At 34.5% G+C, this 17,740-nt stretch overlaps 1 protein-coding gene across 1 annotated transcript in view; it reads right to left on the reverse strand.

Annotated features, from left to right (window-relative positions):
* LOC114049892 (isoleucine--tRNA ligase, mitochondrial-like) overlaps positions 1 to 17,740 on the reverse strand; it is an 80,547-nt gene that overhangs the window by 12,144 nt on the left and 50,663 nt on the right. Inside the window, exons 14-18 of the mRNA XM_027871341.1 lie at positions 16,151 to 16,244; positions 10,772 to 10,874; positions 9,289 to 9,391; positions 7,622 to 7,747; positions 44 to 175 (exon numbers count right to left, since the gene is read on the reverse strand). Coding sequence (XP_027727142.1) covers positions 44 to 175; positions 7,622 to 7,747; positions 9,289 to 9,391; positions 10,772 to 10,874; positions 16,151 to 16,244 — 558 coding nt within the window. The remainder of the gene's footprint in view (positions 1 to 43; positions 176 to 7,621; positions 7,748 to 9,288; positions 9,392 to 10,771; positions 10,875 to 16,150; positions 16,245 to 17,740) is intronic.

Genomic DNA, 17,740 nt, shown 5'->3' on the forward strand with positions numbered 1-17,740 from the left:
GTGTTGCTGAAATCTTTCTGCTCATACTTACTAAATAACATACCTTTTTTCCAAAATCTTGAAGTAAATGTAACATGTACTGGTCTATAATATACATCTCTTCAAAGGGGACAGTATCTGTTTCTGGATTGAAATCAGCCACATTTCCCAAAAGAAAGCGAAGTGTATTCCTAAGCTATAAAAGAAAATGTTAAATATACAGTATGAGTTCATTTTGTAATTGTTCATTATTTTTCCCTTTTTTCAGATTCTGAATTTAAAACCACCCCAAGATAGACATATTTACATAGACACTGTAGAATAAAAAGAGAGGATTACATATGAAACTATGAATCTCTATTACATAGTTTGCTCTTCTTTTTAATTATGTAATAAATTTAACACAAAACTTTCTAAGCTGTCTTGCTAGTCCGTGATTCCTTTTGGTCTTTCTTCTCTTCTCTTTTTTTTGGGGGGGGGGGAAAGAGAGTTCTGAGAGCAAACCCTATTCCTCGTTTCCCCATCCCTTCCAGCCACTTCTTCTAGTGAAAAAGAAAACCCCTGTAACAAATTTGCAGAATCAAACAAAACAAATTCTTAGTGGCCATGTGCATCTCATTCTACACCTGATTCGTAATCATTTATTAAAAATTCATCTTAAACATAAATACAACCAATTAAACTTGTTTACAACCATCTTTTTTCTACAAATGAGAAATTCCCAATAGCAAAACAACTTCCATTGATGCAAATTGGTAAACTCTCTACAACTTATGCTGTTGGCACTGAGAGATGAACTAAGTTGTCCATTGTGATCTAACCAATGTATATCTGAGGAAAGTCTTGAACCTAGACCCGACAGCACTACCTATCTTGAAACAATATGTACACAGCATAATTATTTCCCTTCAATATAATGCAAGCTCCTAGAGGGCAGAGATTGTTTCATTTTTCTCTTTATGTTCCCTAGCACCTAGAATAATGTTTGGCACATGGTAGGAAATTTTAAAATAGAATTTTAAATTTTAAATTGTAAATGGAAATAAATTAATTTCAGCCCCCCCCAAACCCGTAACTTTTCCATCATTTCCTTGAAGTCTCCTGTTTCTAGGGTTAACAATTTTCAGAACCATCAATCACTATAAACTGAATTATAGTATTCCATTACCTTAATCACCACAATTAAACCATCCCCCTAATATCAGATTTTCAAGTTATTTTTATTTTTCTACAAGTACAAAAAAATGTTGCTAAAAAAGTCTGAACAGATAATTTCATTTTTTAAAATAACTGTTATGGTTTGATACCACCAATGAAATTACTGAATTGATGGTAAAGACTATTCTTGTCATTTTTAATGCATACTGACAGACTGCTTTCAAAAAAAGTTTCTGATAGTTTGCAATTCGACTAGCAACGAATAAAAACATGCTTTCTCTGCAACTACCACCAGCACTGTTTCTTTATTTTTTATTATTTTGCTCAGTGTGATAGCTGTGGGATATATATATTTAGAGTGACGTATTTGTACTAAAAATTAGAGAAATGCAAATTAAAGTAACTTCTAGTTTCTCCTTCACACTCATTAGATTGGCAAAGATGACAAAAAAGGAAAATGACATGCTGGAAGGGGTGAGGGAAAAGAAGCATGCTACAGCACTGTTGCTAGAGATATAAAATGATCCAGCCATTCTGGAAAGTAATTTGGAACTATGCTTTAAAAGGCTAGATAACAACCTATGGATACCTTCTTTTCCATATAATTTTCATTATGATTTTATCTAGTTCAATGAAGAAATCTTTTGATTTTGTATTAAATATGTAAATTAAGTTTAATGGTTTTTTCTCTATTGACAATCCATGCATAAATACTGAATATTCCTTCCAATTATTAAAGTCTTTCTTTATTTCATCATTATTTTTAAATTGTCCTAGTAGGTCTTTGCTTTTCTAAGCCGGGGAACTCCTCCCAAGTTTTTTTAGAAGACCATACATTCGTAGTAGCACACTGATTAAAATATACTACTTGGTGAAGTAATAGAGTGCTAGATTTAAGATCAGGACAACCTGAGTTCGAATCTTGCTCAAATACTTTGTTGCTGTATGACCTCTGGGCAAGTCACTCTTTCAGCCTGTTTTCTCATCTGTCAAATGGGAATCAAAGCACTTACTTTACAATGAGTTGTTGTAGGGATCACATGAGATAATATATGCAAAGCACTTTGCAAACCTTAAAGTGCTTTATAAACATTGTCTATTATTGTTATTAAAGAGAATATAAGGTCCAACTGTGCTTACTAGCTGACTACAGAAAATCATGTGAGTTTGTAGAGTAAAATGCTAGTCAAAAGCTGTCCTATAAAGGTCTGGGACACGTGTCTTGCATGCATATATCAAAATCATCTAAGACAAAAGATATAACAGATGTAACTTTTTTTTGGGAGATTCTGATTAGTCTCAAACATGGAAAAAACTTGGAGATGCATGTTCAAACAAGTCAGTCAGTAATTTAGTCTGTTTAGAGGCATTTATCAGGCACTATCAAGCACAGTGCTCAGCACTGGAGACATAAAGATTAAAGAAAATAAAAAAGGTCCTACTCAAGGTGCATGCATTCCAGAGAAAGACACATAAATATCTAGGTGCATTCAAGATATGCAGAGCAAATAAAGGTAATCTCAAAAGGGAAAGCATTGGCAATTCCAGGGATCAAGGAAGGATTTCTGCAGAAGGTGGGATTTGAGCTAAGTCCTGAAGGAAACCAGGGAAACTCAAAAGTAGAGGTGAGGGAGCAGCATATTTTGGGCATGGAAAGAGCCTGTGCAAAGCCATGGGGAACAGTTAGTGAAAAGGCATGGTAATGGGAGATAGAGTGATGTATGTGTGGAACAGCAAGAAGACGAGGGTAGCTGATCATAGGAGTAAGGTGGGAAAAGGCTGAAAAGGTAGGAAGGGTTAGGTTATGAAGAACTTTAAATATCAAAGAGAGGACTTCATATTTGTTCCGGGATGTAATAGGATTCACTGGAGCTCCTTCAGCAAGTAAATTACGTGGAGAAACCTATGTTTTACAAAAGTCACCTCAACAGCTGAGTGAAAGATGAAATGGAGTGGGAAGAGATTTGAGGAAAAGAGATGGATCAGAAGTTACTGCACAAGTCCAGCAAGAGGTGATCAAGACCTGAATTATGAGTAGAGCTGTAGGAGTGATGAGCAAATGTATATAGGAGAGATGTCGCAAAGGTAGAAACAAGATTTGGAAACAGAGTGAAGAAATGGTACTGAGAAGAGTGAAAAGCTGAGAAACAGTCTGAGACTATGAACCTGAAACACTGGGACGAAGATGGTGCCTTTAACAGCAATAGCACAGGACATGGCACATAAGAGGCACTATAAAATGTTAATTGTTATTTGTCAGTGTTATTTCTTTTTTTTGCATTTGTATTCCCAGCACTTAGCATAGTATTAGGCATATAGTATGCATTTAAAGCACATTTATTTATTTGCTTAGTTGTTATTATTATTATGTAATACCTCATAGTCTTAGAAGAATTGCCTGGAGCACTGAAAGGTTAAATGATTTGCCCAGGGCTCATTTAACCAGTCAATGTGTATCACAGGTGTTACTTAGTTCAGACTCTAAAGAGAGCTCTTTATCCACTTAGTCATCAGCAGTGGGGGAATATCACTATTAAAAAGTGGGCCTTCATCAACTTGGGAACAGCTGAATAAATCATGGTATATAAGTGTAACAAAATTTTACGGCAGCAGTAAGAAACAATACGAAAAATTCAGAGAAGCAGACGACTTCTATGAACTAAGGAAACTAATAGAACCAGGAAAACAAAATACACAATGATTACAGCAATGGAAAGGGAAAGAACAATAACCAAAATGAAACACTGCATCATTGTAATGGCAATATTTCACCTAGGAAAGAGGAAATGCCCCTTCCTTTCCTTCTTCCTTTTTTATAAAGGGATGAAACTTTGTATATACTCTTAGATTTGGCTGATGTCACAGTTTTCTGAACTGCTTTAAAATTTTTTTTCTTGATAATTATTTATTTTTAGTTTTCAACATTCACTTCCATAAGATTTTGAGTTTTAAATTTTCTCCCCCTCCCTCTCCTCCACACCCCCCAAGACAGCGTGCAATCCGATACAGGCTCTATTTATACATTCATATTAAGCATATTTTCTCATTAGTCATGATGTAAAGAACAATTAGAACTAATGGGAGGAACCATAAGCATGAAGCAATAAAACAAAAGCAAACAGAATGCTTCCATCTGCATTCAGATTCCTCTAAGTTCTTTCTCTGAATGTGGATAGCAATTTTCATCATGAGTCTCTTGGAATTGTCTTAGATCCTTACATTGCTGAGAAGGGCTAAGTCTATCAAAGTCAGTCATCACCTAACGTGGCTGTCACTGTGTACAATGTTCTCCTGGTTCTGCTCACTTACTCAGCACCACTCCATACAAGTCTTTCCAGGTTTTTCTGAAGTCCACATGCTCATCATTTCGTATCGCAGAATAGTATTCTGTTACAATCATATACTGATGTGGTCTAGAGGTTAGGGGTCCCGGAATCCCAAAATCACAACAATGGGTCCTGCCCGAAAGAATTCGACCCAAGCCTTCTTGCAGTCAAAAACAAGGTTTATTGAAGATTTGCCATATAAGCTAGACTCTGAAGGAATCTGAGAATCTATGGGCTATTGGCTAGATTCTAAGAATCAGAGCATCTTAATGAAGACAAGATGGACTTCTATACAGAAAGACTGTGGGAGGGATCCAAGAGTGGCCAAGTAGTTTGGGGTGACTGGAGGAGGAGCCTAAGGAGATCTGGATGGGAGTGGCCAGTAAACTGGGGTGAACAGAACTCCTGGGACCTGAACCTTGTGGCCAAGGGAGAATGGAACCTAGCTAGGATTAAGGGTGGGAAATGGCAGGGGGCCACAGGGAGGTAAGACAATGGAGAGGAGATTGGGTCTAGCCACAATGAAAGGCCAGTTGATGAGATTATAGCCTCAGGGGCAGAGATTTGGCCATGTGGGAAAGTCCAGGGTTTTTCCTTTCTGGAGCCCAGATTCCAACCCCATCAATACCACAACTTGTTCAGTCATTCCACAATTGATGGGCATCCCCTCAATTTCCAATTCCTTGCCACCACAAAAAGAGCTGCTATAAATATTTTTGTACATGTGGGTCCTTTTCCCATTTTTATGATCTCTTTGGGATACAGCCCTGTAAGTGGTATTGCCAGGTCAAGGGGTATGCACAATTTTATAGCCCTTTGGGCATAGTTCCAAATTGCTCTCCAAAATGGTTCACAACTCCACCAACAATGCATTAATGTTCCAATTTTCCCACATCTTCTCCAGCATTTATCATTTTCCTGTTTTGTCATGTCAGCCAATCTGATAGGTATGATGTGGTACCTCAGAGTCATTTTGATTTGTATTTCTCTAATCAATAGTGATTTAGAGCATTTTTTCATATGTCTACAGATGGCTTTAACTTCTTCATCTGAAAACTGCCTGTTCATATCCTTTGACCATTTATCAACTGGGGAATGACTTGAATTCTTATAAATTCGACTCAGTTCTCTATAAATTTTAGAAATGAGGCCTTTATCAGAGACACTGGTTGTAAAAATTCTTTCCCATAATGGAATACTATTGTGCTATAAGAAATGATGAACAGGCTGACTTCAGAAAAGCCTATAAAGACTTTTATGGTCTGATGCTGAGTGAAGTGAGCAGAACCAAGAGAACACTGTACACAATAACAGCCACGTTGTGTGATGACTAATATTGATAAACCTAACCCTTCCCAGAAATACAAGGATCTAAGACATCTCCAGAGACCCCATGATGGAAAACGCTATCCACATCCAAAGAAAGAACTATGGAAGTTGAATTGCTATTTTTTTTTCCTCTTCTGTTGAATTTTGTTTCCTCTTTCTGATGGCTCCTCCTATTGGTTTTAATTTTTACTTACAATATCACTAATGTGAAAATATGTTTAATAGAAATGTAAATGTATATCCTATATCAGACTGTGCATCATCTTGGGGAGGGTGATGGGCAGGAAAGGGGAGAAAAATTGTAAACTCAAAAGCATATGGAAGTGATTATTGATAAATCAAAATAAATTAATAAAAAAAAAACAAAAAAAAATTCTTTCCCAGTTTTCTGCTTCCTTCCTAATCTTGGATGCAATGACTTTGTGAAAAACTTTTCAATTTAATGTAATTAAAATTATTCATTTTGCATTTCATAATGTTCTCTATCTCTTGTTTGGTCATAAATTCTTCCTTTCTCTATAGATCTGAATAGTAAACTATTCCTCGCTCTTCTAGCTTGCTCATAGTATCAGTCTTTACATCTAAATCCTATACCCATTTTGACTTTATCTTAGTATAGGGTGTTTTTTATTATTTTTTATAAGGGATGGCTCACTGAACAGGTTAAGAATATTATTCAGAAATGAAGATGATTTAAAAATAAAGACATAAGTAAAATAAATACAAAGATAAGCCTTGCACACAGTATGTATTTAATAAGTATTTGTTGGGGGGACAAAGCCAAGATGGCAGAATAAAGGAAGTGACTTGCCTGAACTTTCCCAAATTTCCCTCCCAACAATTTTAAAATAACTCCTCAAAACGAATTCTGAAGTGGCAGAACCAATGATGGGGGACTGATAGAAGGTAGGACAGATTGGAGGAGGCGATGGTCAGAAGCAAAACACTTTTGAGGAAGGACAGGGTGAAAGGAGAGAGAGACAGACAGAGAAACAGAGACAGAGAGAAGGATAAACAAAGGAAAATAGGATAGAGGGAAATACAGTTAAAAATCATAACTGCAAAAAAAAAATTTTATAATAAATTTTCTCATTTGTATCAATGACATTTCTGAAGTAGCTAAGGCAGTAAGCATATAAGTTATTACTACAAACTATTATTTGTAGTTTAACTAGAATGTGAAAACATGCTAAAATATTCTCTATAGATGCATGATAATTACTTAGAAGACAAACTGAAATTAATAACAGTTCAAGCTTCTTTATTTAAAAGCAAAATATAGTTTTTAATTGCAATTGTTTGGCAACCTTTTGCTTCCAGAAATATACAGTTTAAAATTATTAGCAGGTGGACTTCAGAAAGACTTATATGAACCAATGCAGAGTAAAATGAGCAGAACCAGGAAAATACTGTACACAGTAACAGCCACACTGTGTGATGACTGACTCTGATAGACTTAGCTCTTCTCAGCAATGCAAGGATCTAAGATGACTCCAAAAAACTCAAGATGGAAAATGCTGTCCACATCCAGAGAAAGAACTTAGAGGAATCTGAATGCAGATGGAAGCATACTACTTGCTCTCCTTTTCTTTTGTTTTGTTTCATTTCTTCTTTCTCATGGTTCCTCCCATTAGTTCTAATTGTTCTTTACATCATGACTAATGTGAAAATATGTTTAATATGAATGTGTTAGTAGAGCTTATATCAGATTGCATGCTGTTTTGAGGAGGGGAAGAAAATTTAAAATTCAAAATCTTATGGAAGTGAATGCTAAAAACCAAAAATTAATTAATTATATTAAAATATATATACAGTTTAATTGTTCTGACCTTGTCAATATCATCTCTGGCTGCATTAAGTGTACGTGGCCCAATTTTCACTTCATTGAAGACATTTGATTCAGCTACCCACCATCGAAGAATATCTGCACCATAAGGAGGATCTTTGCTTTGATCCTTTTTGTGAGAAATATACAAACAAGCATTACAAACTACACATTTAAAAGTAGGCCCAAAAGCAGTATGTGAGATAGGAACACTTCAGCTCAACGCTAAAGGTTTAGAATAGCAATACAAGTATGTGGAGTTCAATGATCTCAAGTTAAAGAAATTTAGCTTAGGTATAAAAGTCAAATCAGTCCTCTCCACCTTTGTGAAGTGTATACACAATTTCTACCTCATCAATCAGGCATTGCTATTACATATTTAATTAGAACAGACAGGTCCATACAGGCTTATCAGCTGGAAATAATCCTCCTGTGAACAGACCATCTACCTGAGAATTGATTAGAAGGATAGAGGGCATGGCATCAAAAAAAGGTTTTCCAACATTCTCTAGCAATTCTGGACATAATACATTGAATAATGGACACTGGCAGGTCATTGGCAAAGCAGGATAGCAACATATTATTGGTCTGGATAATCTACCTTATAATTAACAAATTGGCTTACTGTAAAGAGACAGAGGTTCTTGATTTAGAAGACTTGAATCAAAATCCCACCTCTGACCGTTACTATCTGTCTGACCTTGGGCAAAGCACTTAACCTCCTTGGACTTAAGTTTCCTCATTTATAAAATTAGGGCATTGGACTAGATAGATGGTCTTTAGGGTCCCTCCCATGTCTCAATCTACTATCCTATGATCTTAAGTTGATCCGTACCATGTGCAAATAAAGCCAGGATATTAGCAACATCAGATTTGTGTCCATTAATCAATAATAATGATAATCAATTCTACAAAGACAAATGCCTATTTTCTAACTACCAAAATAAAGTGAATATTTAAGAGTTTCCATTTTCTGAAGACTTATCTTCTCCTGCCAGCTTTCTATGTGACTACTTAAAAAAGCTGGATGATATTTTGAAATTGTGGCTACTGCTGATTGCTTGTGATTAAATCAGAGAAGCTAGGTAGTGCAATGGCTTGGAGTCATCTTCCTCAGTTCAAATCTGGCCTCAGACACTTACTAGCTGTATGACCCTGGGCAAGTCACTTTACCCTACTTTCCTCAGTTTCCTCCTCTGTCAAATGAACTGGAGAAGGAACTATTCTAATATCTTTGCCCCAAACATCTAAATGGGGTCACTAAAAGTTGGACACAACTGAAAAAAATTGACCGAACAAAATAAAAACCACAACTGTTTACTAAAGAGATAAAAATTTTAAATTAATTCACATGAAACTCTGACATCTGTCTACAAATGAAGTATGACTTAGTCCCTAAATACAAACCCAAATTAGGTCACCTACTGAATATTAGCGTGACCTTAGGTAGAACATACAACTTCCATTTTTTAGTTTCATCGTTTGTAAAATGAGGACAGGAGACAAGATTCCATGGCAGGTGACCCCATATGTAAGCACATATAAAGCATTTTTTAGAAAAAATTTAAGGCGCTAAGTATTAGAACAATCTAAAATCTGTAAAGTAAAAAAAATTTTAAAAATTAAAAAAATAATAATGAAAATGCCAACTGTTTATTATGAGTCACTTACTTGCCCTCCATTGATGATAATATCTGGGCTAATCACATTTCCAAGAGATTTAGACATCTTTTCTCCTTTTTCACTAAGAGTAAAACCATGAACCAAAACAGCCCTGAAAAGGAAAATCAACCATTTTCGTAATGAAGAACATTAGGTGACAAAGCACAAACTACCTTAAAATTGATGAGAGCCCTTTTTGTGGTTATCAACTTCACGAGCTTCTTAAAATAGGTTAGATTAAAAAAAAAAAAAGTCCGCATAGCAAAGTCTATGGTGAAAACATAATTCTAAATGTGATTGTTTGGTTCGTGAGCAAGGGAAAGAATAGAGAATAAGAATTTTTTTTTTTCAATGTGGGAATTTGGAGTGGGGGGGGAATATTACTGTTCTATTAACTTCTGGTAGCATATACAATTGACTACAATTAATTGACTACAGCTAATTATCCCCCCAACATTCTTTCTCCTTTTGGCCATAAGGTCCTAAGAAATTTATTTCCGTTCCTAGTAGTAGACACAGGCACCATTCATTCTGAGTTCTCATTACTATTCAAGAAGAGGAGGAGAAGAGCACTGGAAAGCTTGAGATGACATTAATTATTTTGTTTGGGGCTCATTTGGGGAGATAGCCAAGACAGAATGGACAAAAAACAGAGCTTCAATCCAGTAAGTTATATTGTGACAACATACATTTTTTTCTTCTGGTCTGAACCTGTAATTTTATCAAGGCAGGGAATTCCCAGGGAAGAAATTCCTTTTACCAATGCACATTAACAAATGTTCTGCAACTTCTAGTTTTGAGACTAGAAAGCAACTTCAAATTTTTGAAAACAACTTCAGGGTGATGAAACACTGAAAAATTAAAAATGATCTGCTAAAAGTCATATAGTCAGTATGTCTCAAAGGTGGAAGTTGACCCCAGATCTTCTTGACTCCAGGACCTGCTACTATACCACACTGCCTCTTAATCTCAATCTAATTTTATAAAACTCATATATTTTTATGGTATATTATGGCTTCTAGTTTAATGTTTAAGTGGGACTAGGAGGTTACAATACTGTAGTTAAGTTAAGCTAATTCTAATGCTAACTTCCAGGCTTTATACATCAGTTTGTCAACTGTTTGTGAATATTAGAAGTATAATGGCATTTGAAGCTCAAGATATCCTCTCCCCCTCTGAGTACATCCCATTTTCTCTGCCTATCCGAAGCTTATCCATTCCTCCATCAAAGTTCCTCCCCTCAAATAATGATCCCCCAGAGGACTTATAATCTGTGGCAAAGATAATATACTTTAACTACTGTCTTTTATTTCACATGTATGTCATGCCCCAATGATATCATAAGCTCTCAGAAATCAAGAAGCATGCTAGAATTTTTTGGCATCCTACTCCATTCCTAGCATTGTGCTTGGTCTGTTATAGGGACTCAATAAATGCATGCTGAAATAAACTGAAATATACTGACTAGCTTATTTGTGACGTAGGTACTTACCTATAAGGGCTTTTATTCTTTGCTGCCACACTAGTTAATAAGGAAGAATGAAACCAGCCTCCAAGCTGGTCCTTTCCCTCCAAGTACAAATCTGCTCTTTTGTCTGTAAATTATAGAAACATATAGAAAAAATATATAATTTAGAGTTAATTACAACAGAAAAAGATAATTTTACATCCCAAATCTTGCAGTTATGAAAATCTCATGCCCTCTATTCTTTTTAACATTATGTATAGCTGCTCCAACTTTTAACTGTCCTATTTATTCAGAATATTGGTATGTATTAATCAATAGGCATTTACTAAATACTATGTGAGAGTTATTGCACCAAGCTCCAGAGATATAAAAAGAAAAATAGCCCCTTCCTTCAAACAGCTTGTATTATAATGGGGAAGACATCAAATAAATACAGGATATAGTACATACGTGGTAACCTTAGAGAAAAAGCAATAGCTCCTGAGGCTTAAGAAAGCTAGTGCTCCCCCTCACAGGGAAGGAAGAGGTCAAGAGCCAAAGTGTAGAAGGTTTAGAAGAAAGTGAGAGGAAAGTTTGAGAAAGCACTGAGTATAGGCAACTTTTCAAGGACTTTAGCTAAGAAGGGGAAGAGAGATATGTGACAATAATTATATAAAATGGTAAAATTTAAGAATGACTTGAAAAATTTTTTTAAGACTAGGATATGTTTGTAGACAGCAGAAAGGAAACTAATAAATAGGGAGAGTTTAAAGATTAGAAAGACAGAGCAATAATACCAAGGGCAATCTGTTAGAGATGACAAGAAGGGATGGGATTAAGGGTACATGAAAAGAGGCTATAATACTCCAAACCTAAAATGACTGAAAGAACGCCCAAATTAGGTAATCATAACTGTATTAAAATCTCTACTAAATTATTAAAGTAGGCTATAAGTACAAATTATTCAATAATTTATTAAATGTTTTAATAATGACAATTTGTATATACTTGCACACTCTAAAATTATAAATACATAGATGAAAAAAGTATTTCTGAACTATCAATTATATGATGGGTATGAGCCATGGGGAATCAACATTTGGAAAATGACATTCTTGTTTTTCTGCTAGTCTTGCAGTTTTGCAGGTGCTACTAGAATGTTATGGTCAAAAGAACAAAATACAAGTGAGGGTGGGGCAGGTGGGGAAGAGGCATAGAAGGATGACACTAATTAATTTACCCCTGAATATCTAGGAAGCAATAGCAAGAGTTTGGATGTTTATTTAGTATTTCTGGTTGGACAATTCTCAGAAGCAAGTGAATGGTTATTTCATCAATGTCCCTGAAATGTATTCATTAAGAGCATACAATAATGACTACTCATCATATTCTAATCCAATATGTCAATTGACTATCCCACAAGTCTTTTCTTCTCAGACTAAACATCCCCTGGTTTCATCAGGTGATCCTTTTATTAAATGGTTTTTGGTTGCTTGGCAATCCTGTTCACTTTTCTTTGGACATGTTCCCACTTTGTCAAGATCCACCCCCCCTTTTTTTAATTTTTAAAATATCCCTTCTTAAATGATCTGACCAACACATAAGATTGTATCTTTCTTCTTACTTGACACTATGCTTCTTTTAATGCAGTCTAAGACTGAATTACTTTTTTTGGCTGCTACATTGCACTACTTAGGAGTATTAAAATTTCAATCCACTAAAATCCCCAGATTTTACATAGCAGATACCCCCCTACCTATTTATCTAGTAATCTTGTAGAAACAAAAAAGCAATGAAGGTAGTCTGGCATGACTCATTCATAAAGAACCTATGATGTCACATAGTGATTACAACTTTCCTTTTTCAAAATGGTGATCAACCATCCTCTTAATTCATTCTAGAATTCTGCCATGACCTCACTGATCTAAAGCATCCACCTTTTTTTTCCAACATTTCCACTTACCAAATAATCCTTTCCCATTAGTCAAAATCAGGTCCAGGCTAGAAGTATGTCTCTCTCCCCTGCCCCCCACTGGTTTGCAGATTTCTACACAGATTTATCTTGTCCTATTTTTCCTTCTACCTAATTTGATCTTCTTGAATAAGGTGTATATTCTCATTGCCACAGTTAGTCATCAGTTTCAATGGACTAATAAGTCTTAATAAGCAAATTCAAAGATACAACTTCTAAATAAAGTAAACTGTATTATCAGGGACATATATGCTAGAAAAGGAAATGGGCTGATCTTGTATAGAGAAAAAGAAAATAGATAGTCCAAGGTGGGCATTGGTACCCCTATGTTAAAAAAATGAGGCCTCCAGTACATTGGGTAGATCCTCTACAGAAGATTTATGGGGGAATTATGATTGAAAAAATACACCAGATAAGTAGGTTTAAAGGGGTTACATCATCTGTCAGTAGCTGGCATTTGTTATCATGGACCTTTCAAAGTGTCAAATTAAAATACCATTAGGAATCTGCATGATTAGGGGCAGCTAGGTGGTGCAGTGGCTAGAGCTCTGACCTTGGAGTCAGAACAATCTGAGTTCAAATCTGACCTCAGACCCTTGACACCAGCTGTGTGACCCTGGGCAAGTTACTTAACCCTGAATGCCTCACCAAAAAGCCAAAAAAAAAAAAATGCATAATTGGACAGAGTTTCCACATTTATGAGAGATAGCTGTTAAACCTTAACTTTTACTTCAAGTCTTCCTGTTCTCTTTATGGAATCAGAAAATAAGTAAGGAGTTCTTTGTGTTAGTTTTAAAATAAAAACAAAATTAATTAGGATTAGTACAAACATGCCTTTACAAATTCTTTAAGAACGTTCTAGGTATGAGTGAATTTGTTATTTAAAGAATGATTTTAAAACAGAATTTCTTTAAATTTCTCAAATGTTGACTTTTTTTTAGATTCCACTGACTCTAATCTCTTAATGAAATAGGTGTCTGACCTAATGCCAAGTCTGTAAAACAAATCTCTCTTTGCTGTAAATCATGTCAGGACAAAAGTGAAAACAGGTATGCAGGCTATAAGATAATCAGATTCATCTAATTAATATCAGTAATCACTATTGAAGGCTATTTGTGCTAAAAATAGAGATCACTTTCTTTTGCAAAAAAGAAACTTTAGTAGAATCACTGATCTGGTAAACAGACCTTAAATCAATTAATACTAGAGACTCAAACTACTTGAGATCATGCAGCATTTTAATTATACAAAAATATGGTACAAATGGGTAATAAGTAATATCACTAGATTCAGAAAAACTTAATACTTCAGTTGTCACTGAATTTTCTTATGCTACATCTATGTATACTAAAATAACTATTAAAATACTCAAAACACTTTAAAAAATTCCAAGCATTAAGTAAAATCAAGCTTTCTTCTCTTTTTTCCCCTTCCCTTAAAACACACACATAACAAGCTAGATATGATTTCTCTTTCATCTGATCTCATCACATTTCATGCTCCTTGTATGAACCCGAACAATCAAATTAGAACATTATCTATGTACATCTTATTTTTTTCTACTATAAATTACTAGAGGCAGAGCCTGTTTCTTTTTATTTATCCCAGGATCTATACATTGTATTCTTTCATGGAATCAAGTTGTAAGGATTTCCTCTATTTGTGCAGATCATAAGCCAACCATGCCTTCCCATCCTGTGGTATCTATCCTTGACTATGTTTTCCCATAAGTTCTCAACAGAAGACTCACCCAACACCAAAAAGCTATCCTCTCAATCTTTTTTAATATTGTTAGGAGTTGGGCTATGCATCACTTGCTCCCAATGCCTAAACACTTTCTACCACTGCCTTTTCCAGTTATATATTTCTTAATGTCTTTACAATTACATATTTCCTTCTTACATAGAAGTCATCACTGATGTGCTCAAGAAAACGTGTAATAAAAAGGTAAATGAAAGGATAAGATAAAATACAAATTACTCAATTTATTTCTTGTTGGCAAGCTTTATTAAAGTTCTTATTTTCTACCGGAAGGAAAGATCTAAAGTTAGTAGGCAGATACTATGGATTAAAATTCCTTTTTTATGTTATTTGTAAATTTCACTGACCATTGCTGACTGCCTTCTACTTCATTAAAAGAAAAATCAAAAGTTTACTGTATCAATTATGTATATTTACATAATGTTTCTCTTATTATGATATACCTACATATGAGAATCAAATCTCTTAATTTTCTTGTTTGGAAATATATTCACAGACAGAATTTCATTTAATGAATTTTTCTACTTCTTGAATCCTCTAAATATTAGGTTAAGAGTGGGCATAATTATTCTACAAGTACTTATAGAAGCAGCAATGACTGAACTTCATCTATTAGCAAAGTAAAGTAATTAAGAATATTAGTGACACAGCTTTCATCTCATTTCAAACCAATCAAGAGCCCTGATTTTAACTTACATGTACTATCCTTAGTAAGGACTTTAGTTATGTGTGACTGTTTAAGAAATCACTTAATAATGGTATTAACAGAAGTAATTCTCAGGAAGGCTGAAGTAGTCACTGAGCTTCTGAAATAGTATTAATAACTACTATTTCACATCAGGTACACTTTTTTGAATGTTAAGTATACCTTCCCATGAATGGCTACAAGAAACCCTTCTTCATGCTGAGGCTTAAATTGTGCAATTCTATTTGTCTGCATTTTCAAGATAATTTGGGAAAATGTGAGTGCCTCTTTGAACATTTAATATTTTTCTAAATCATACTAGCAAAGGCCTCTTAAAACAATGATTCTGGAAACAAAGGTACTATGTGAAAATATTAGATAGCAAGGTTTAAATTCTGACATTGCTTATCAGTGACATTTCTGGGGAAAAAAAACTAAACAGTTTAAATTTTCTGGAAAAAACTAAAATCTTTAAGTGTAACCACTCAGAATCACTATTTATTTAGGCTCTTTCCCTCACGTAAATCCAATTTACTTGCAAGTCATAGCATCACCTTCCTGATGTCATTGTACTCTTCAAGAACAGAGGACAAATAACCACTTTTCCTTGTCTTTTCATGCTTAGTTACCTTAGGAAAACACACCCTCCCCTTTATTTGTCTAATAACTAACTAAGCACAGAATAGTATTAAGTTATATACTTGTATTTGTAGTTTAAAAAAAAAAAGGAAAAGAAAGTTGTGAAGTATAGAGAAATCATGGTCCACAGGAGACCTGTATTATATATAATCTAGGTACTGCTATAGACTAGCTCTATAAATATGTTACTTAACCTCCATCAGTATAATACTGCTAACAGGTAAAAATCAGGGATTATATTACAACTCTAAGACATTCTAATTTTTAAAAATAGGAAATTCATTATAGGTTTTGAGTTTGTCCACATTTTTTGAATCTCAAACCTTTCAATGATGGCATAATATATAACATTCTCTCTATTTAATACCTGGAAGAACACAATTCCATGAAGTTCCACTTTCAAACCAGATATCCAAGATATCCTGACCTGGCACAAATTCCAATGTATCAGGACCACCAAGCTAATGAGATATAAGCAAAAAAAGCATTTTAATTTTACAAAAACACAGTACAAATAAGTAATAGGTAATATCACTAAATTCAGAAAAACTTAATACTTCAGTTGTCACTGAATTTTCTTATGCTAGATCTATGTATACTAAAATAACTATTAAAACACTCAAAGCACTTACAAAAAATTCCAGGCATTAAATAAAATCAAGCTTTCCTTTCTTTTTTTTTTCCTTCTCTTGTAACACATACATAAGCTGGATATGATTTCTTTCATTTGATCTCATAACATTTCATGCTTCTCATATAGACCTGAATAATCAAATTAGAACATTATCTATGTACATCTTATTTTTTTCTACTATAAATTATTAGAGGTAGAGCCTGTTTCTTTTTATTTATCCCAGGATCTATACATTGTATTCTTTGATGGAATCAAGTTATAAGGTTGCCTTCTATTTGTGTAAATCACAAGTCAACCATGCCTTCCCATCCTGTGGTATCTATCCTTGCCCATGCCTTTCCATAACTTCTCAATAGAAGACCAACCCAATACCAGGGAGGCTATCCTCTAAATCTTCTTCGTTAGGAGTTGAGCTATCCATCACTTGTTCTCAATACCTAAACACTTCCTACCACTTCCTTTTCCAATTATATATTTCTTTAAAGTCTTTACAATTAGGTATTTCCTTCTTACACAGAAGTCATAACTGGTTCTGTGCTTCAGCCTACTTATACCTAGTATATGTCTTCTCCATTGTCCTTTAGGCTACCTGCTTTACTAGTGGTATCTATTTAAAAAAAAAAAAATCTTATGTCAGAGAGGGGCTTGGGATTATAAAGTCATTGATTTAAGGATTGGAAGAGACTTTAGAAATCCTAAGCCTCAAACCCTTCAACTTACAGCCAACAAATGAGTTCTTTCAAATTTTTCTCTTTGTGTCTCAAGTCTTACAGTACATGTTTAAATCAGACATGCACCAAGTTAACCTATCAGCGTATATATCTTAATTGTTGCAGACAGATGATGAGCTAGTCTCAGAACTGAAGAGGTGGACAGCAGCCTGGATTGTTTGGGAGAGTACTTTCAAAGATCTGAAGCACTGCATATAATAAGTACTAAATAAATATTTAAATGACTGTAATTTCTATAGCCATTAGATAAATATTCATAATCTCAGCTCATGTCTGGGCATTATTATTTCACTAAAAATAAATACTTTCCCATATTTCAGAGAAGCTAATACAAACAATTATGTACTTCCAATTAATTCTTATTTGAATCCAGCAAAGTTCAAGTGTTATTTCCACTAACTCTGAGCAACTTCCAACATAAATAAAAGTATTTGTGATACACTACAGTTTAAAATTGAACTTCAGGTCATTAATATCAGCAGAAATGTATACACAGCCTTCATTTATAAAGCACTTTTTTCATCACAACCTTGAGAGTAGGTCATGCAAGTATTATTATTCCTATTTTGCAAATAAGAAAACTGAGGCTCAA

This window comes from Vombatus ursinus, unplaced genomic scaffold (assembly GCF_900497805.2).
Source record: "Vombatus ursinus unplaced genomic scaffold, bare-nosed wombat genome assembly UNPS02014798.1, whole genome shotgun sequence".
Taxonomy (NCBI): Eukaryota; Metazoa; Chordata; class Mammalia; order Diprotodontia; family Vombatidae; genus Vombatus; species Vombatus ursinus.